Source organism: Eublepharis macularius, chromosome 1 (assembly GCF_028583425.1).
Source record: "Eublepharis macularius isolate TG4126 chromosome 1, MPM_Emac_v1.0, whole genome shotgun sequence".
Lineage (NCBI taxonomy): Eukaryota > Metazoa > Chordata > Lepidosauria > Squamata > Eublepharidae > Eublepharis > Eublepharis macularius.
Genome location: NC_072790.1, coordinates 35170992 through 35193887, shown reverse-complemented (window position 1 = coordinate 35193887; position 22896 = coordinate 35170992). Strand labels below are relative to the sequence as shown.

Sequence of the window (22896 nt, the reverse complement as noted above, 5' to 3'; positions counted from 1 at the left end):
ACTTGGGTTCAAATTCCCACCTGCCATGGCAGCTGACTGGGTGACCTTGGGCCAGTCACATACATTCAGCCTAACCTACTTCACAGGGTTGGTGTGTGAGGATAAAATGGAGGAGAGGAGAATGATGTAAGCTGCTTTAGAGCAGGGAGAAAGGTAGGGTATAAGTGAAGTAAATAAAATTAAATATCCTTACAGCCTGATCCACAGACCAACCTGGCCTAAAAACAGATTCGCTTTCAGATCACAGTATTGCAGCTTTACAGATCATAGTTCCAGGCTGTGGTCATACTGGGTTGTATACTCAGCTCCACTGAATCTACTGGGAATTTTAGCGTGAAGTCAGTGAGCTGAAAACTGCTTCCTGCTACTATTCATTCTGATTAGTTTCTTTCTCAACACAAAAATACTAAACGACGAGTATTTTTAAAGTGTTTTTAAAAAGGAAGAAAATAAGTTTGTGTTGCATGTGAGAGACTGAGAGATTGCAATGATATAACATAAAATCTGAAACTGGTATCACATAGCAGTGCAGTCACTGTTGTGTTGCTAAGTCATCACAGAATACTTACCCAATGCAGTAAGTCCTTCTGATATTGAAGTGAATATATAGATTAGTACATGAGGCTCTAGACTGGTAATGAAACTCATGTGGTCTTGGGTAAGACATTCCAAGAGTGGGTAATAGGACTGGCTTAGTTTTCGATATTGCTTTGGGTAAAAATGAGAGAGAGAGAGGAGAAAGAAAAGGTGAGAAATTCTATAAATTATTTAAAATATTTCATTAAAATATTAAGATACCTATAAAGTAATTTTAATGTATTCCTGTCTATTATTACATTAAACTTCTATTTTTTTATACCCATCAGATGTCAAAGTAAGTAACATTTTGTGCTGCAAATTCTGCTTCTTTATCATTTGAGATAATGGAGAATAATCACGATTTTCTTAATTGCAAGAATGCAAATAAATGCAGGTAGTTAAAAATAAAAATTAAAAAAAAAATTGCCATTCAGTTGTTCTAGATCCCACCACCCTGCCCCAATCTCTTTAAGTCTTTGGTGGTAACTACATATTTTGCATAAAGACTCCCAAGATGAGTAATTGCTTACTAGCAAGTCACTGTGGGATACTGAGAGAAGCATTTTGACAAAGGCCTGAAGAACATTGTCAAAGTGGTTGTCCCCATACAACTTGAAGACGCCAAAGCTGACATAATTTCCACACAAGGCAGATTTGAGTGCAGAATAACAGATGGAAATACCCTTGAGTTTCAATGGATAAACTTGATCTTTTGACAGAGTCCCAAGGGACAGGATCTGATTACCTGGATGTAAGGGATGGAGGAGGAGGAGAGAAAAGGAAAATTGACGTAAGTAACTGAAAATCATGATAACTCTGACAAACAACATTTTTATTTCGCGTATTTTTGTTACTGATTGGAAGCACTTTAAATTTTATATTATGGAACACTTATACAACATTTCAAATGAATCATATAAATATATTTCAACAGAAGTTGCTTACTCAAGCTACAAGCAGGAGTGTTAACTCTGGAGTTTGGCTCTATACGCTGGGCCTGGCAAACCTCTCATATGCTAGGAAACAGCATAGAATTTCTTCAAATGATACATACATATTATAGACAGAGCATAAACACAGACAGTTTCTTTGCAAGGTCATACCCTTGTGCCAGGCTACAAATGCAAACTATTCTTCTAGAACTTCAGCACTCTCCTACAACAATGATGCAATTGTTTCTTAGTAGGAGCCAACGACTATATGGAGATCAGATGAAAAAGTAAAGGTCTTTTTAATGGTGCCAGGCATGAAACACATTTCATGGTGACAGACATCAAGCACTTAAAGAACAATGTTCCTTTAGATAATGGCGGGTGGGAAAGCTTTAAGTGTTCCACTCATACAGATAATGTTAACAGTCTATGAATATTCTATTCCAATGTTTCTTAAAATGGGATCTGCAGACCTCTACATTATGGTCTGCAGAAGAGGTGTTGGAGGAGATTAAGAGCTCTGAGGAGGGGCCAGAAGCCTGTGTTGACTCAGACTAGGCCAGGCAAAAGATACCTCCTCCAGTCCTGCCTGCCAGGGTCTTCTGGGGTTTGAGGAAATTGTTGGCATACTATCTCTCCAGGTCCTGCTACTTCAGGAAGATGAGGCCTCTGCAGCCATCTCTAATACGCTTTTCTGCAGTAGGGCCCTCTTTGTTGGCACCTGAGGAGGGACAGGGATGGACATAAACCAAGAGGGGCCTTGGACAGCCAGGAGACAATTTTCTCTCAGGCAACCTAGCTTCCCCAGTCCTCAGTGATGCTGATGCTGAGAAGAAAGTTGCTGCTCAGGCACTCCACTGACCCGCCCCCCCCCACCTCATGATGGCAGGGAAATTCCCAAAAGAAACCAGTCAACTCCCCTCTCTTTAGTAGAGTCTGTCCTCCAGTGCTAATAGCGTAGCCTAGCCTAGCATTCTTTGAGGCAAGGCAGAGAGAGAGAGAGAGAGAGGGAGAGAGAGAGAGAGAGAAAAGGAGCTTCCTGTTTTGTATAGAACATACGTCCATGCATATGCCTATCCTCCTGTTCATAAAAGAGAAACAGACAATGTTATGAGGCAGAAAGTATACCCCTGTTTAACTCTCTTTCCTTTAGACTTCTACAGTGAACCATGTTACACACAGGAGACTGAGGAGATTGGGACAGTGAGCAGTGTTAGTTGGCATAGCTCGGGGTGGTGGTGGATAATAATAACACAATAATAACATTCAATTTATACACCGCCCTTCAGGACAACTTAATGCCCACTCAGAGCGGTTTACAAAGTATGTCATTATTATCCCCACAACAATCACCCTGTGAGGTGGGTGGGGCTGAGAAAGCTCCAAGAAGTTGTGACTGACCCAAGGTCACCCAGCAGGGTTCAAGTGGGGAATCAAACTCATTTCTCCAAATTAGAGTCCCACCGCTCTTAACCACTACACCAAACTGGCTCTTAACCACTACACCAAACTGAGTAGCCCAAACAATGACTCTCCCTCAGGGCCAAGCTAGATGCATGCCATGGGGATGCTACCATCATTTTAAAGCCTAACATGGAGTATTGAAAAATGCCTCATTGGACCCACAGCACAGCAGGAAAAGGGGCACTCTTGTCCCTTGGCACCTTATCAGGTGCTGAAATAGCCTCAACTCCCCCCCCCACCTGCAGCCGTTTCACCACTTGAAAAGGTGCACCGGGTGTGTATGTGCAAAAACAGCATCTTATCCCATTGCAGCCTTTTTAAATTGCCCATTTTAAGCTTTAAAACGGTGGTAGGAGCCCTACTGTCACGTCTAGTTTGAATGTCACCTCCACCCTAATATTAGTCGTCTTTTTTTGCTACCACACCCTGCCTCCCTCCATAAACTTCCAAGCTCAATGTAGACAGGCAGGCTCTGGAGCCAACCTGACTCCAGGTGAGAACTGTGAGCAGCCAGAGCGGGAGGCGGCAGCAGCTCATGAGGTGGTTCACTGGTAACAGGGAGAGGAAAGCCTGTCCTTGCCAGAAACATTTGGGAAGTTGTGGCGGAGGCAGACACTAGCTCAGCCGGTTCTGTGCAAAATGTGTGGTTGTTGATTAGCTAGCAGGTAGCTGAAATGTCCTGACTCCATTGTTGCCTTGCAACAGTTTCCAGTAAGGATGGTGTCCTTCAACTAAAGGACACTGTTCTTCAACGGATAGCGAAAGTCCTCAACGTTATAACACTTAGAACACATGCTAGCTTTCCTGAAACTTATTTCTATAGATTGGTACAAAAAGAAGATTGCTGGTGAATTGCTGATGGCATAGAAATGTTGAAAGAGCTTAGTTATATTGAGGAAATAATTCCTCAAGTTAAACTACAAGAATTAAAGAACTGAATGCATGAGCCACTGTCCAGTTCATTTTCTAGGCAATATTCTCAATATCCTTACCAACAAGATTGTCACTTAAGTGCTAGATAAGATACTGTTGTTATGTCATGCCAACTGTAATAAATCTTAGGGCTAGGTATCACTTGTTCAGAAATAAGTTTGCTGCAGACAGTTTAAAGAATGTTTTACTACTTAACTGGTGAAACCTACTCAAACACCTGGATCCACCCAAAATTATCAAAACCATTAATTAACTTTTGAGAACAGTAGCCTCTTCTAAAGGTGTGGAAAACAGTTTTCTTCAATCTGACGAATTCATTCAAAAGTGAGCAAACAACTCGGAAATGAACACATACACATACCATTATTTTCCAGTTTATGAATAGAAGTATGGAGGTTATGAAGATTTGTGTTGAAAAATCTGATGTATAGCTCTGACATGATACTTGCATATTTCCCTTCTGGACTTCTGTTGACATCTCCTCTCTCTTTACCTGGAGGAGATTTCAGTCTCTGTGTCTTTAACTTTTGATAACACAATGTTCGTGCTCCCTCTGAAATGCTTTGCATCTTCCTTGGAAGGCACACAAGATTGTGTAGGCATCACAATCTGGATGATTTCCTATAAATAGGGGCAGCTGGCAAAAATAGCTGTATCACCTTGTCTTCCAGTAGACCAGGGTCACAGCCTTAATGTTCCTGTGGCTGCTGGGAAACGAACAAGCAACAGTACCTTCAAGGGTACTCATTTCTAGGCACAGCACAGAAACTGGCAGAGAGTTCAATATTAGTGACTGCCATGCAGAAAAAAACAAGAATGAAGTAAAAAGAAAGATATGCAATCACTGGAAGGTTGGACTACCTGAGCAAGGGCTCTCAAAGCCTCAGAATCAAATAAATTGTTTAAAACAGGTCAGCTTGCTTAACAATATATATCACTGGCCAAATCATTACAAAAATGAACAAAACAACAACTAGAGTTTGTGCAATATTAAAACAAACAAGCATTTATTAGTTGCTAGATCTAGTAATTCACAGACCTACAAGAGCTCTGTCTGGAGGAACAAGGGATAAAAACAAGGGACAAAAATCTATTCCATTATTAAAATTGGCAATTTATTAAAAGTTCATTACAATTATTGCCCAGTGAAGAACAGTTTAACTTAAAAAAAGATTTTAAAAGATTTTATTAAGTTGCTAGGGTGGAATGGATTATAACACTAAGCTTTACACAATAGATGTTCTAGAAGCAATTTAAAGCTCATTAGAAATAATGTCCCTGGCTACTGGAAAATGTGGTAAAATGTAATCCTCATCCAAATGCTACCTGGGCTATGAGAACAGGAAATTGTTCTGTGCTACTGTGGCTAACCTTGATGCTGACCCTGAACAGTAACTGCTAGAACAGCTGAAAGCTGCAACAAAATTAAAAACTTACATCAAAGTATATCATGACAATGTAGATAAATAAAAAAGAGCATATTGAAAATATTATTTTCCTGTCAGTCTTCCAGAACAGTGAGGCGGAGGGGTTACTAAAAACACAAGGCTCCACTCACATACACTAGAACGATACACATTTTAGGTCTAGAACGAAACCCTTTCATCTCATGCTGTTTTTTTTTTAGCACATCTGAATCTGTGTTTGTATGTGTATCTGTAATATGCACATGTATCTCCCCTCACACTCATGGGGAACAAAGCCATGCTCTTCCTTGATGACATACTACTATATCCATGTATTTTCTGGCACAATTCCTCTTGCTTCATCACTAGTATTTTCTATGCCAACTTAGACAGTTGCCACCAAAGGGAAAGTACTTCTTGGCCAGGCCGCAGGGCAAACCCAGGCAATTAGAAACATGATGATGTTCTTAGAAGGCAAACAAAATCTATTCATGGTAATGTGACAACACTTCCAACCCTCTTTTCGTGGCAGCAGCTGGAAAAGAATATCTTCAAAATGTGTGGTGTGTATGTATGAGAGTGGACTTTACTAAAACTACCAGTGACTTCTTGACTTGCTTTTGCTTCTTGTCCTTAGGCAAAAAAAGTGTTATCTCAAGAGCAAGAAGAGATGGTAGCAGCAAGAACAGAATCATAAGCCGTTACAAAAAATGGTAATGGGAATAGGAAGGCATGAAAAATGACATTAAACCAGATTTATTTAAAGGGGCTTATGAGGCTACGGGAAAAGCCAGGAGGGGAGATTACATCTTGGAACACAGCCTTTGTTGTCTAAATGTAATATTTATTTGGCTGTTAAATACACATAGAGAAATTTACCACATCATGCCAACTGCAATGTAAATAAAATGCTGTTTGGTTACTATGAAGGAAAAGGGAAATTTCATTTATGTATCACTTTCCTTTTCACAGATTGCGGGGCAGTTCACACAGGGCTATGTCCCCCAGGAAACAGGCTCTCACTCTGGAAACCTGAGGGGACCTCCCCCGCACTCGGCACATAAGACAAGTTGGCAACATTTAGAAAGTGTAAGTCTGAAAACTTTGCCTCAAACAAAAAACAAAACAAAACAAAGGCAACCTGAAAAAAAATTAAGGATATTCCTTCCGCAAGAAGAGATTCCTTCTACTAACTCATTGGTACTCTGGAGTTTGAATCTAGCACAAAAACAGAAAAAGACTGGAGTCATAGCTATCGCAGCCCTTATAATCTAGCATGGAATTGCTTTTCACTCAAAAGTCCAAGATAAAATATATGGAATTTTCACCAGAGAGATACCAATGCCTAGAGTGATTCCACTGTTCGCATCATGACAGTGTTAAAATTTTTACCAGTTCAGGTTATATGCTTCTAGTCTTTCTATCACTCTGGAAATAATTTACTGTCTTCCCTCTGCCCTGTGTACACCTGAGATTACAGCAATACACCTCATTTTCTTTTGCACAGGCTAGGGTTCTCTGGCCATGAAGGGGGGGCGGTTATTTTAAATTATGGTATTTTATGTATTTTTATGATTGTTGATTTATTTATAGCGTAAGCTGCCTTGGGGAGGGAAGGCAGCATGGTACAGCCCAATCACCTCAGATCCCGGACCCTAACCAGAGTCAGTACTTGGATGCATGAATGCAAAGGAAGGCTCTGTAAAGGAAGGCAACAGCAAACCGCCTCCACTTCTCACTTGCCTTGAAAGCCCCTTGCTGGAGTTGCCATAAGTCAGTTACAACTTGATGGCACGCGCACACACACACACACACACACACACACACACACACACACACACACACACACACACACACACACACACACACACACACACACACACACACAAGCTGCCTTGAGTTCTGTAATGTAGAAAGGAGGCCAACAAACAAACAAACAAACAAACAAACAAACAAACAAACAAAAACAAACAAACACACAAACAAACACACACACAAATAAATGAAGGATGAAGACAAAATTCTTATTTCTCCATTTGGAGAGAGTGGAAAACTCTGGATAGGAATGTCTAAAGGCAGCATATCACAGGGAAGGAAACAGTGAGCCAATCATTACTTCTGTAACATCCTTCTTCAGCAGCTTGAGTCACTCAATAAAATGCCACAAAGAGAAAGAAGGACCATCTCTCCTGATATGAGCCCATGTGGGCAACTGTACTCAACCGGGTGGTCTAACTGTACACCTGGGTAGTCTAACAAGATCCCTGTTAGGGCTGCCAAACTCCAGGCAGGGCCTGGAGACCTCTCAGAATGCAGGTATCAGTTCTCTTGGAGGAAATGACAGCTTTGGAGGGAGGACTCTATGGAATCACACTCCCATGCAGAGCCCCCCCTCCAAACTCTGCCCTCTCCAGGCTCCACTGCCAAATCCCCAGGACTTTCCCAAGCCAGAGTTGGCAACCATATCCCCTGATCTTGAAGCTAAAATCTCTTATAGCCTGGGACTTTCTTATTGCTGTCCCACTGCTATGGAACAGCCTCCCAGAAAGGTACGCCGGGCACCTACACTTTTGGCCTTTCAGTGTGGCCATAAGAGAGAACTATTTAAAAGACCATAAGAGTCAAGTCAAAGGAGTTTGACTTAATTATCTGTTTTGTTTGTTTAACGTATTCTAGCAGATTATTTTTGTATTGTGTTTATTGTTGTTAGTAGCCTTAGGGCCTGACTTGTAAGAAAGGCAGAGGTATAAAATACTCTAATGATATATATATGTCAAAAATAAGTCAACATGATAAAGAATAACAAAAATGTGAATTATATAATAAAATGTAAAAGATGTCTCACACACCTATATATTTTGTCTTTCTTTAAATGGCTTCATTCAAATGCTTGTTTGTCACTATATGAATGAACCTGGGGGGTCCTAGGACTCTAGGGCTTCCCTCTACCTCCCTCACAATCCAATTACAGGAAGACTCCCTTTCACAAGAAACCATAATTTGTCATTAAATCCAAAACACAAACTAGGGCTTTTGAGGCTACCTCCTAAGATGGCATTCTAGTTCCTCTCAAGCATTCTAGTTTCCCTCATGGGTTTGCCCTGCTCAAGATAAGTCTCCAGATATCTTTTCCCCCCCTGCTATATTAACATCATTTGATATAAATATTACTGCTAAAAAGATGTCTGGCTTTGTATTAACCGTGTACAAACACTGTAAAAGGAACAAAGGAACTGGGAACACTGGCAATGGAAAGGCTCACCATGGCAATATACAAAAACCAGGAGGGAATATATCTGTACGTGTTCCTGCTAAGTACTTCCCTGCCTCTCCCTGATTCTCCAGGTCAGTTACTTTGGCCTTGATGGAAGAAATGTTTCCCTGGAAGTTCAAAACTTTTTGCTGTAAATATACACTCATCTGTTCTGCCCAGTAGATCGTCAGTCATAAATGTGATGTGCCACTTTCCACCTGTAGATATTGTAGTGGCATTAAACAGTGGCAGGTTTTTTTATTGGGTTTACTTTGTGAGGTTTAGATTTTCCTTTATACTTTCAAATGGGTATGAGGCTAAAGAAGTAAAGAATTAAAGAGTAAGCCTAACTTACTCTGTGACCCTCCTCTCTTTGCAGCCAAAGGCTTACAGCAGCCTAATTCTCTTCATTACCTGGTCAGCCTGTTGTGAAATTATCTCTGTCATACTTAGAAGCTTGGGCTCTTTACTCTCAAAAGGAGTTCTCTCTCAGAGAGGATCGCTAAATATATACCTATACTGAGCATCCAGTCTCTTTATTCATTTAATAATAGCTAATTAGATTAATGGCACAATTCCACCCCCAAACGTGTAGACTGTAGACCCAAGGTAACGGAGTTATCTTAGATGACTCAGCAACCGCTGGAGTTCATCATCACAGTTTTCAAAAAGTCTGATGTAAACGGCAATTAAAGACCACCTGGACAATTCAAATAGTGATGAAAACAGTTGAGAACTTAGACCAGTCGAAGCTTGGCCTCATCTACACATTAGTTTCAGAACGCATCTAGACTTCAGGCCCAGCAAGAATTACGGTTTTAATCCAGTGACCCACTCATGCAAGGATTGTGGATCTTCCCCGATTTCCTCCAGCATGTTCCATCTGGCCCTCAGAAAGTTGATGCCGGGGGGTCACGAGACCCACATGGAATGACCACCATGCAGGTTGGGAGGGGGGTGCAGCAAGGAGGCTAAAACTGCTCACTCCTGCCTTTGTCACCAGCATGATGCTGCTGACAGGGGAGACAGGAAGGATGATTCACCCCTTTTCCCCTCCTCACTGCAGCCCCCCAGCTAACACGGTTATTACTCAATGGGGATATGCAACTGTGAGAATCCACTTTCCCACAGTCAGAGGAACTTCTTTGGGGAGGGTAAAGCAGGGAAGATCTGTGACCTTCATATCTTCCACTGATGTATCACTGGATCCAACCTTATTATCTCCAATTACTTTAAAAACTTTATTTCACCTAAGCCTTATCCCAAAGAACTTAAAATTTTACAAGAACATTGTTTCAAGAAATTCCAACTAGAGTTAGAACTTTTAATTAAATCAACGTTTTAAAAACTCTACGTTGATAAGCCATTTACACAAAGCAATCTGCTTTCCAGAGGTATTCTAAAGCCATCAGTTCTCACGGTAGGACCTGTGAATATCAGCATCTCTGGAACCCTTTTTAATTTAAAAGAAGCAAGTTTTTACTTTTTGAACAGGCAAAGAAACAAAACAGAAACAGATACTCACCATAGGTGCAAATCATCTTACTAGCCTCCCGGAAGAGAAGAATTCCATTAGGAGATGACACATCAAAATTTAAACGCTGTGATCTGGGAGGGGAAAAAAATTAAGCAGCAATATATATACACACACATTCAAATGGTCCAATGAAACACAGTTTTATGTTTACTGATTTGGAATATAATATAGATCTGTCCTGAGGAAGCAGATCAATGTTCATTTAGTCCAACATTCTGTATCTATCAGAAGCCAACCAGATGCCTTTGGGAAGTTCACTAGTTGGAAACATTCTCCCCTTCTCGTTTCCAGCATGCTTCTCAGAGATATACTGCCTCTGCACACAGAGGTTCCATTTATCTATCATAAATCATAACTGCTGAGTGACCTATTATCCATTAAGTTGTCTAATCCTTTTTAAAAAGCCATCTATGCCATCACTATAAATTAGAGTAGTGAATTCCATCCATTACTTTTATGAGTTATGTATGGAAGGGCTTTTTTTTGGTCTAACCTGAACCTAGTATCAATCAATTTCACTGGACGAACCAGATCTCTAATACTGTGAGAAATATGCTCTCTCCACTCCACACACCATTAACAATTTTACATGCCTTTATCATGCTCCTTAGTTGTTTTTTTTTTTAGAAAATCCCAGACTACAAAGTCCCAAAGCATTTCAGATACATTGCCTGGATTTTCTAGGATGCATTTGACAATAATTGAGTACTTAATTTAACTATATCCAACTCTAAATCTACACTATGGGATAAATCCAGGACATATTTCTCCCCCCACCTATTACATGCAGTGGAAAGCGCCCTCAAGTCACAGCTGACTTATGGCTACCCCTGGTGGGGTTTTCATGGCAAGAGACTAACTGAGGTGGTTTGCCATGGCCTGCCTCTGCAACCCTGGTCTTCACTGGAGACAGGGGTGTGCGCTTTGGGTTTCCGATTTGGATAAAATACCCGAATCGGACCCTATTTGTAAAGATTCGGGATTCCCGAATCGGGGCCAGCTTGGTGGCCACAATTCGGGAATCCCGAATCAAAGCTTCCCCGAAGCATTTGGGTTCCTTTGGTAAGCTTTGGGGCAACTTTAAAGGGCCCCTTTCCTGCTGCTTGCAAGCGGCAGGTCCCTCCCCTGATGCCTGCCAGCTAATAGTTTAAAGGGCCCCTTTTCTGCCGCTTGCAAGCAGCATGGCCCTTTAAATGGCCCAAACCCCACAACTGCCAGCCCCAACCCCCATTCCACCACCCCGCGGCAGCCGTTTGAGGGGCAGGAAGGTCCTTTTTGGCCTCCTCCGCCACCGTGTGGGCCCACAGGGTGGTGAAGAAGGCTGGAGCTACTGCTGCTGGGCTGCAGCCTCCACCACCCAAGCAGCACAGCCAAGGTAAGTGGGGCTGGGGGTGGGTGGGGTTGGAGCTGGGGGGGGGTTGGGTTGTTTAAAGGGCCCTGCCACTTGCAAGTGGCAGGAAAGGGCCCTTTAAACTATCAGCTGTCAGGCAGTGGGGGGGATGCCCTGCCACTCATAATTTAAAGGGACCTACTTAAACTGGCCCTTTAAAGGGCCAGGTAAGTGGGTTGGAGGGGACGAGGGCTAAGTGGGGGGGGTGAGGGGTGGGGGGGTTGCTGGGAGACAACCCAGCCCCCTGAATCACTTTGGAATGCTCCGAATCTTTATGGAGCAGTCCGAAGCTATTCAAATACCAAGCCACTTTGGGTATTTCCAAATGTTTTTCAGGGTGCGCACCCCTAGTTGGAGGTCTCCCATCCTAACCAAGGCCGACCCTGCTTAGCTTCTGAGGAGATCAGGCACACCTGGGCTATACAGTTCAGCCCCCCATTACATACCCCTCTAACTAATTCGAAGAGCAATTTCCTTTTAGTTCTGGTAAATCTACTAGTTATCAAAGAAACAGCACTCTGTGTATTGTGGCCAAGTTTATCTTCTGGCTGTGGCTCCTTGCTTGTGACAACAGGCTGCTTGGCTTGTTCTTCATAAGCATTCAAGTACACCATTGAAAAATACTGCTAAGATCTGGCAGATGGTAAAAATGAAAGTAAAACCTCCCTTTATCATCAAGCACAATTTGATACTCTGTAACACAGTTTAACCATGTCAAAGTGTATTGTGTTATGCATTTTAGCCTGTAAAACCTAATGCAATACACAGCTTGGAAAAAGAGAACCCATCCCTGTTGATGTTCTCTAAAGGGAACAATATAGACTTTCTGCATATCAATAGGTAGATGAACACAATGAATATGTTAAGCAGTTCTCCGTCTTTGGAGATTTACTCTAATTGTTCTTCTTTGTTTCTGTTTATTGCTGATTGTATTTGTAAAGGCGCTTCCTTAAATTTTTTCCTCTGAAGCTTTTTCACCACCAAAAAGAAGTCTCTTTAGCATTATTAGACTTGGATAAACACAATATAGATAAATGAACTTTTTCCTGTCAAATTGCAGCCACCTTATTGTAACCACACAGGGTTTTCAAGGCAAGAGCTGCTCAGAGGTGGTTTGCCATTGCCTGCCTCTGTGTAGAGACCCAGGGCTTCCTTGGCTGGCTCACATCCAAGTACCAGCCCAGGCCAACCCAACTTAGATTCCAAGATCTGATGAGATTAGGCTAGCCTGGGCTATCCAAATCAAAGCAAATGAACAATTACAATGTATAACATAGAAAATTAATCTATGCAAAGACATCAAAGTACAGAGCTTAATTTATAAAGATTGTATTGATTTCAGCTGGAAAATATAGCTTTTGCCTGACAGTCAAATTTCAATTTTGTGATACCTGTGGCTAGTTGATTCTATTGCAGACAAATATATTTTATGTAGTTATATTTTAAAATCTGTGCTTTCTTTTAAAGAGAAAATAAATGCAAAAATCCCAAGGAGGCAGAGGTTTCTCCATCAACGTCTCATCTATGCAATCTGCTGGATATGCCCAGCAAAGAATTTATTATTAGAGTCATTTTTTTTAAAATTCTCTTCTCTGTTCTGGGTTCAAAAATCCATGACATTATCTCAAACTTCACTTATTCCTTCCTCACAATTACTTGATGCTACTAGAGAAAAATAAAGGTGCACGCTAAGAGGAGTCAACATTCTTTCCCACTGGAAAAAAACTGCATTAAAATATCCATAAAGAATGGTATTAGATTCTTCTGAATAATTCAGAAATGTATGCCTTGATTCTGCATTTTTGAATACTTTTAAGGTCTGAAATATGAGGTACAATCTGCCCTGTGTAGAATGGAGGGCAAAATCACCATTATGCAACTCATAAGAAGAAATTCCATATTTCAGTCTTCAAGGACCCCCAAAATTGCTTACAAAAGGGTCCAGTAAAGATAAGAACATCTAATAACAAGCATCTTTAAGAAGTTAAAATATTTAATATATGAAAAGTTGTAAGAATAAAACCAAACAATCTGCAGAAGGTAAGAACAGAGGACCAGATTAGCTCAAATTAAAAGCCACAGCAAACATTTTGTGAAAGGTTTGTAGTTTCATAAATACAATGCCAAACAAGCCTCAGGAGGAAAAGCATTGCACAATATCGGGGCCACCACAAAGAAAGAACAATCACATGTCACAATGCACTGAATTTCTGAGAGTGGTGGAATATGGACCGTGGACTTTCCAGATGATCTCACTGTAGGACTCATATTGGAGAAGGCACCCTTGAGGTACCCTAACCCCAAACTTCTTACGTCAATGACAGATCTTTGGGCCTCGAAACAGCAATGAAGCTGTGGCAGAACAGGCACACTATGCTCAAATTGGCCAGCCCTGGTAACAACTAGGTAGGCATTTTGAAACTTCTTTAAGTTGTTCTTTAAATTGTTCAAAAGTACCCCTAATACACAGATATATTACAATAATATAATCTGGAAGTCACCAGCATCCATGTAACTGTGGCTAGGTCAGAATTCTTCGGGAAACAACTGTTATCAATGTAAACCAGTAAAAAGAATCACTCCTGGCTTTAGTCAGCACTTATATACAACTAGGTACAAAAATTAGTTCAGGGAGCATACAAGCCAATTTTCAAGACAAGAATGACCCCATCCATCACAGGCTAAATGCCACTCAAGTATAGTCTATATCAAAAGTGCCTCCATCCGTGTCTGAATTAAGCCTTTCATTGCCCTCAAACTCTGATTCAACACGTCCACAGACTCCTTAGAATCTGCTGGAAAAATTATGGAGCTGGGAGTCATCTTTATATTGAAGAAGCTGCATCCAAAATCTCCACATCACATTTTTCAGCAGTTTCATGTACATGTCAAACAGGAAATGAAGTGAAATAGAGATATGCAGAACACCGTAAGCCAAAAGCAGGAGCAGCGGTCTCCTTGAATCACATTTTGGATCCTAGAAAACAGTAGAGCCCAATAGCACCTCCCAATCCAGCTCCTACCACTAACACCCCTTTCAGGATATTACAGTTGATAGCATTAAAAGCCTCCAAGAAGCCTAAGAAAATTCAGTGACTGTTTCCCCCATTCATTTTTTGACAGCAACTATCTACCCGGGTAACCAAAGAAGTTTCAATGCCAAAACCATGGCGGAACCCAGACTAATATGAATCTAGATGATCTTTAAAATTCAAGAAATCCTGGAGTTGGGAAGTCATGGGATATCTGGTCCCATTGCTCAAGTATGAAAAGCTGGAGTCAGGTGTGAAGCTATTAAAAAAACCCAATCCCATTACAGTCCTTGGTTGTGTTTTCTGAAGCGCTACTAAACAGAGGCATCTCTGGGATGGAGAACAGCAAGCTCCATTTGTCAAATGTTCGTAAGAATTAAGAAATTACTCTTCTTTAAAGAGGGGGCTTTCACTCCTTCCCTCAGTGTGACTCAAAAGGGCTGAAACTACCTTTGTTAAAGCAAAATAATTGTGTGTACAGGACCTTAGGAGTCACAGCATGGCTGGAAGGGACATGGCAAAGAAGCCTTGCTGAAGTTAAGCAGATACAGATCCAATGGGTCTCTGAGTCAGTTCTGAGAACAGCTTTCACCACGGAGGAAATATAGAATAGAAATGAAGTAATTTTATACATGGCCTTTCAACACTGTCTTTACTATAGGGTTTGGAACTACAATCAAATACGGTTTCTGCAAAGGTGAAGCTTGTTTTGAAACCATTCCAAACAAAGACAACAGTGAGGGCTGTTTTGTCATAGTTCAATCACACCAACCACACCCTAACAGAACCATCAGGACAGTTAAATCAACACTATGGTGAACTATACCTGTTTTGCATCAGCTCGGCCATAAGCTTCAAGATGGGAGTCGTACATGCTGGTTCACGGTACCACAGCTCAATAGCTGACTGAAGAATAGCAAGATATGATGGGTATCTTTTGAAATGCAAGTTAAGGAAGTTCAAAACACTTGTCATGTATGGCTTAATTTTAAAACTAAAGCCTAATTCTTTAGTTGCTGTAAATATAAATTGTTCCTGAAGTGGAGCCAAACGGCAGAGATCATGTTAATTATGTGCCAACAATCTTGTTCTATAAAGCTGTGTTCATCACAGGACAGTCTAAGATCTCAGCGATAAGAAAATGTATGAAAAGCCCATGTACCAAAACGATTAGTAGTTACAAATTCTTAAAAACAAGCAACATTAATCAACAAAATACAGACAGAAAAAAAAATTCAATCATTCGTTTTCAGAACTCCTAGTATCTTAAATGGAAAGCCACACAAAGCAAGAAATGAAATGCTTTGATAATCTCTGTTACGGCTAAGCAACACACATGAAAATAAAACCGAAAGGGAATGCTTCCTCATTAAGGGCCTGGGAACCCTACTATTATATATCACGGCTCAAAATGTGGGTTCCATCTGAGATGTCAAACGGGGACTAAGAATTCAAAGGTTTTCAAAACTTCATCATCGTGTGGGTTCATAGATAATGTAGCCAGCTTCCTCTACCCATCATTTTGAAACTTTGGCCGTTGCAGGGATGTGCAGCCCCACCCAACCCACACCTCTCCCATTATCATTCCTTTAATGTAACGTAGAAGAAAGATGCTTAGCTCCCCCAAAATGGGTGAGAAAGGATATCGCTAAGGCATTATTGCCAGAAAGTGGTTTAGGGAAAAACTACTGGTAGCATTTGCTCCATGGTTCAAACACTCTTTCCAAACGATGGGCATACAGTACTTCTGCCAATCCTGCCCAGATTCACAAAACCCAATGGAAATGGGCCGAGGGAGATTCCGAATGCCATGCTATTAATCTGAATGGTGTGCGCTAAAATAACATTGAAGGGCAGGTAAACTGCCTATGTGGTAGGAGTGTCTGTACAATTACCAGGCAGGGCCTCTGCCATGCAGCAAACCTAATGAGTTGATAGTTTGGATGGAGAACACAGAGGTATCCTCCTGCAGAGGAAAACGTTCCTTGAGTCATTAGCATTTTTGTAAGTCTTCAAGGAAATACAGAATACCCAACAGATAAGGCATCATACCGTCACTGTCAAAATACCTTTAAAAAACCAACAGCAGTTAGGAAATCTTTCAGACCTACTGAAATGTGACCACCCTTTGAAATGGTGAATGCAGCGCGTGCCAACAACTGTCTTTGACTGAGCCCCTTTCAGTCCGGAATTATCCTTGCTTCTCCATAGGAATTGCCTGGCCTACATGCTCCCAAAGAATTAGCCATTAAAGAAGGGCTCAAGAAGACATCCCGCACCTTGGTTATGAATGGCACACGCAAATGAAAATTGCTGGTTTTGTCAGTAACACATTTAGAAACCAAAGGATAATGACAGTCATATTTGTACAACTTACTTTTTGAAAGGTCAATTGTGGTCTCTCGATAGTTATTAAGAGGTAGATTTGGTATAGAAGATATTACTTTGCCTTGAATAGTAGGAACAAATATAACTTAGATATAGGGATAAGAAGAAAAAGGATCACAGTGCTGTTGGGAGCCAACTCAGAAAAGGGGAAGGGGTGGGTGGGATAGCATATGTCAAGAAAGGGGGAATACTTGTTCTTAAATGTTTTTGGAATGTATGTGAACCCATCCAATAATTTTTTTTTAAAATATCTGTACTACTTACTTTGAAGAGCAAAAATGTAATGTGCACACACTACACTGCTCCTGCTGAACTGACACAGTGCGCATATGTCCTCTGGTATCTGTACTCACATTCTAAGCATCAAGTGAGAATCAGCGTTCATTAAGGCTGTTAAGATAAACGCAACACCTTGAATTGTGCAAAGAAAGCCACGAGAGCCGGTGAATATGCTGGTGTACTTAAATCAATATGCAGCAATCCTCATCTGGAGGCAGGGCACCATGTTTGATGATCCTCTAGGAGTACATGGGGACTCTATTCTTAAAGATAATCTGTTCCTGCCTTCTTATAGTGTCAGTGGTACGTAGAAAACCTTCCTGACAATTCCCAACTCTGCAGATTTCATCCAGCAAACCTAACCAAAGTATCATAGAGGATATAGCTCCCTAGAAGGAACGCATCATAACCCCCTGCCTTGATGGTTCCCCCTGGGGCCTGTATGCCAAAACAATAAAATCCCTGAGCCAACTTGAAGCAGCAGCTCGGGGTTGTATTCGGACATCAGAAACAAATGCAATTACACCCCAACAGAGAACGAGTATCATTTGTTGATTTGCTTATGCTCGCTCCTTGCCCGTGTTTTCTCATGCCTGCCATTCCATCCAGGAGAAATTTGCCACACTCTTCTAACATCTACTTTGTGTCTCATTTGTGGGGCTGAGGGGGGTGTTGAGCATGCCATTATGCCCTAGCTTGTTTTAATGCCATCTTGTTTTTTAATATTATTGTTATTTTATAGTTGTAAGCCTCCTTGAGCAGATCTTTGGAGAGGTGGCACATCTGTTTCCTAAATAAGTAAAAATCATACCTGATGCAATGAGTGTCAGGAACACAGTCTTGAGAGTGAACTTTTTCCTGGTTCCCTAAGATAATGGTTCTCAACCAGTGTTAGAGGTACTGACAGGGGGATTCAGAAGTAGTCTAACTGGGGCATGCGGTTTTCGTAACAATGACTAAGAATTCACTCTCTTTCAGTACTTATGTCTATCTGGCAGTATGAAGTGCCATCTCCTGCTGACCCTACCTGCCACCAGGGGTTATCCATCTGTGACCTGACATACTAGTAGTAACCTTGGGCACTCAGTGTTTCTCCTAATCCCCTGCTCCCCCTGCCTGCTAGCAGCATCTTTGATGTGCTGCTTCCTGCTGATCCAATCTGCAAGGGATTATCGATTGAACTTCTGCAATTTTTATGTCCTTAAAACTCAAGAAATAAATAAAACATATAAATGTCCTTCTTGAAAAAAAGTGAGCTTTTTGTTTCTATCATGGTGGCACCCAGGCAGGATGTGAGGAACAAAAGATTGATAACTTCTATTTTTAGACACTGATTCAAAGGGATTCCCTGTCAGAGCTTTCAGGGTATCAAAACCGTCTATCCAGATAGTCTGTCTGCAAAATGGACCCATTTTTAAGGAACCTACCGTCTGAGGGTGTGACAAGATGGACCTCTTATCTCAACTTTATTTAACGCAGCTCATGTGCTTGCCCCATGCCCTATTTACAACCCTTCCTGCAAAAGGTCTGGGATCCCTTGACTACACTTACTCTCCAAGGCATTGCCTTTGTTCTGACTCCAAGTCAAGAGTATTCAACTTGGCATCAGAGAAGGATCCTCTGTACATTAAACCGCATGTACATCACACATCAACTCCCTTACACTAATCCAAATTTTCAGAGGGTATTCTTCAACTGCTTTTTTCTAGAAATTAACCAAAGATAAACATCCTCTAGAGGTGACATCATGCTTCTTGACCACCAGATTAAATGTGATAAAGGTTTCTACAAGCCATAAATAAAACAAAGTTTCCCATTACAAAATAAACTGAGAGGTTTGGGGTTGGTGGTGGCAAAACTTTAGGGCTGGATCCAGATTAAATTTTCCAGCAGCACAATGGAACTTTCCTGCCTCCCTTCTCCTACATCAGCCCACTGACCTCCACGAAATATTGCTCTTGAGGGTAGGGGACCCTACGGAGGAACATGTAGGGGAGTCTGCAGTGGGAAGGGGGAGCTCAGTGGAAATTGCCAATTTAATCTGGATCCAACTCTTAGTCTACAAGCATCCAGATATGACAGATCAGATGGACATTAGACCAAAATTAACTTTAAAAAGCATCATACTCTGATGCGGGACCTAACACAAAATAGTTAAAAAGAACAAAGCTAACTGGACCCTATAACATGCTCTCTAAACATTTATTCTTTTAAAATATGTATCAAAATTATCCTAAGAAATTTCTATGAATGTGACTGCATTCTGATGTTATGCTCAATGGCTCATTTCTCCTCTATGCATTCAAGACTGCCCTGTGCAACCATCAAAACCTATTTCTGAATACATAAGCCAAATCAACTTTCTGAAATGTACAATCTGAACCATTGACAGCTTGACATACCAATATTTCAGGAAGAATGAATGACTTTCATATTCATGAAAATTTTAGTACCATATCCTTTTTCACCTTTCCTTAGGTAGAATACTCCAAGAAAAAAAAAACCCTATACCTTACAACTAGAAATATCTTTAAAATATTTGGAGATTTTAATATAGCCTTATGAGAGATCAAATAACAACTTTGTAACAGGTTTTTTTATTATTACATATATTTGCTCTTCATCCCCTGCCCAGGGGGAAAAACTATAAATCTTTTCTCAACTGAATGAACACCATTTATCATATTCATTTTCTTGTCAATACAATTATGAAAAGCCTTTGGCCTTTTTCCAAGGAGTCTGATTTGTTACGGAAATGCAATTAGTATAAGCAAGCCTGCTACAAACAATACTATTTTGCAGGATAACGTTACTATTCTGCCTGCTTGGCTATTCGCAATCCAAAACATTACTGTTAGAATATATAAAATATAATGATTCCCAGGTCAAAGACCAAGTCAGAGATGTTATGAATTCTGCTCTTCTTTGCCATCTAGTGGACAGAACTCACATTCAGAACTACTTATTCAAATAGGAAGAGACAATCTATGAGTGTTATCCCAAGAGATCCTAAAAAATATTTTGTCTGGCATCACTTGTAATCTGAAATTAAAAAAGGAAGTGAGCCATTTTTAAAAAATTGCATACACTTCCCCCAGCATCTGATGATTGCTGCTTGATCCTTAGATTTTCCTTTTATTCTTCTCGCTGTTAACTTATTTGCACATTTTAATCTGCCTAGGTTTAAATTTGTACACTGCATTCATTATTATTTTTAAAGCGAAAAGGCACCATATACAATTTATGAATAAAATGCATTTTAGTTAACGTTTTTAAAAAAAATCAATTCACAAAATAAGGAAAATGCAAAAAGTCAAGAGTCACTTTCAAAAACTATTTTTTGCTTGAAGCAGAAACACCTTCAAAAGGCTAAAGCCCAAACGGTCTGAAGGGATTTCAAATGTCTAAATCCTTCTTTGGCAGCATCAGGTCATAATCTTCCTCCTTGAAATGATAGTGTATATTATCACTCTGAATCTCAAGTGTTCCCAATTTCAGTAAGGTGGGAAGCTTGAAAAAATCTGGGTAAGCATGTTGTTCTTTACTTAAGAAACATGCTTTAAATTAAGAATTTAAGACCCAAATCACGTAATTCTCCAACATTTGAACAGAAAGCTAGTTGTCTTTCTAGTAAAGGTGTAACAGAGAATTCATGTACTGGGTTTTTTTTGCAAGCCTAAAGCGATGAAAGATCTCACAGTACAAAACAACACAGATATCCTTAGATATAAAGAGGATTCTTACAATTAGTGACTACGTGCAGGAGAGAGAACTAAAAGCTCTAATATATACTGTAGCCAAGGGAAGTACATCATGTTCTAAATTGGGAGGGCTGTAAATTTATTTTACAGAGGCATTGCAGGTATACAGTACAATAGAAGAATATTTAGGGACTAGAGTGGTATCCTCCCCCCCGCAAACCCCCAACAACAACCCAAAACCAAACATGACCTCTTTGTAGTCTCTCTCCAAATGTTGCCCTCCCAGTTAATGGCATGACTGCAACTGTACTGTAATTTTAGCTGATTACACATTAGTTCATTTAGCTTTGTTTCCTCTTCCCTACTGTGCCACACTATTAAACTAATGCAAGGGACCTGGTATCCCTCTGTGCACAGAGCCAGTATTGTCATAGTGTAATAAGGATACATCCAGTCAAACAGCATGGTGTAGCTGGTCTTTGTGTTCAGTGCAAAGGCAATCCCTCGAAGATCTCGTGCCAGTCCGATCAACATACGCTGTCAGTGGGAAAGAGACACAGTAATTGATTTTCACGTTAGCACAGAGCAGATGGAGTAATGACCAGCCAATAATGAGCACAATATCTGATTTTAATTCATTAGTGTGCCTTTTTTTCCTAAAGAACACTAGACTTGTTTTTAAGTCTCTAACTTAAATGCTAATAATATTAACAAAATGTTTACTAATGCACTGCAAGACTATCAATAACAGCAGCATTAATTTAGCTTTAAATAGGAGATATGTGATCTTGTAATAAATTAAAGGTCCATATTCACCAGGAGGATAATTTAAGAGGAGGAAATTTTTATTATCTTTCCCTCGCTCCCTTTTTTTTTTAAATTAGGAGGGGTGGTAGGGGTTTTCCTGGATGTCACTTCTACAACTTGATCATCGCTCACACATAATATGAGTAAGTTCTGTTGAAGCTGTTCAGTTTTACATCTAAAACGTAAGCAACTGTTGAGAGTGAAACATAAAACACATTTCCAGAAACTTACTGAGCATATTAATATTAAATTCACCACAAACATCATTCACAGAATCCAGTTCCATTTTGACATAGTTCTTATTTTTATAATCTGTTGAAATTATATACCTACATTCCTAGAACCGTAAGTAGAGTTTAAGGACACACAAGCAGCCTTGCGGAAGAAGACTGCCAGCAGTTCTTATAATTAAGCTATCTAAACATAAACAATGTTTGCCATCACCCTTTGCATAAGATCTGCCTGAGTATCAGAATGGTAACCAGACCTACTTTAACAGGATTAGTTTTGTCTAAAGGTGAAATCAGACAGAGTGACCACAACTAGAAGTCAGTGCTAATCTGAGGCATCTGTTATATGCAACCTCCCTATATGATTTCCACTATAGTGTGTACCCAGCATGCATCACTCTGCATCATCCACACCCTGGCCTCACAGAGGAATCCGTGAAGGCACAAAATTACATGGCACTCAAGGATAAAGACTGAACCATTCCAAACCTGAATTTTTTTTTTAAAAACCCTGACATTCAAAAAGCTGTAAGACTACAAATTGAGCTCCAACAGTTGCTCTGATGAGAAATTATACTAAAGGAAGTATAGTTGTAGATCTTGGTTTTGTTGTTCTCATTTCTTCATGTGCCAGTTGAACACATTCAGTGATTGATGATGACCATAACAACAAACAAACAGGAGGGAAACCCAATTGCAGCTGAGTAAAGGCACCTTATGAGATTCCAGCCATGGGAGAGATCAAGAGTCCTCTGCAGTAGAAATCTTAGATCGCTGCCTGACAGCCATGGTCAAATGACTGAAAAATAACAAATTGAAATTGAACCCAGACAAGACTGAAGTGATGCTTGTTGGGAAGTCAGAGATCTTGAAAGACACTGTACTTCCCACTTTTGATGGAGTTCGTCTGACCCTTGCAGAGTCGGTTAAGAGTCTAGGGGTTATACTGGATCCAGTGCTACTAC

The 22896-nt window shown here is 40.5% G+C and overlaps 1 protein-coding gene across 1 annotated transcript in view; it reads right to left on the bottom strand.

The window, feature by feature from the left end:
* Positions 1-22896, bottom strand: part of RANBP17 (RAN binding protein 17) — a 249739-nt gene that overhangs the window by 49623 nt on the left and 177220 nt on the right. The window contains exons 20-24 of the mRNA XM_054994554.1: positions 21343-21431; positions 15353-15460; positions 10093-10175; positions 1110-1324; positions 570-708 (exon numbers count right to left, since the gene is read on the bottom strand). Of these exons, the coding sequence (XP_054850529.1) occupies positions 570-708; positions 1110-1324; positions 10093-10175; positions 15353-15460; positions 21343-21431 (634 nt within the window). The remainder of the gene's footprint in view (positions 1-569; positions 709-1109; positions 1325-10092; positions 10176-15352; positions 15461-21342; positions 21432-22896) is intronic.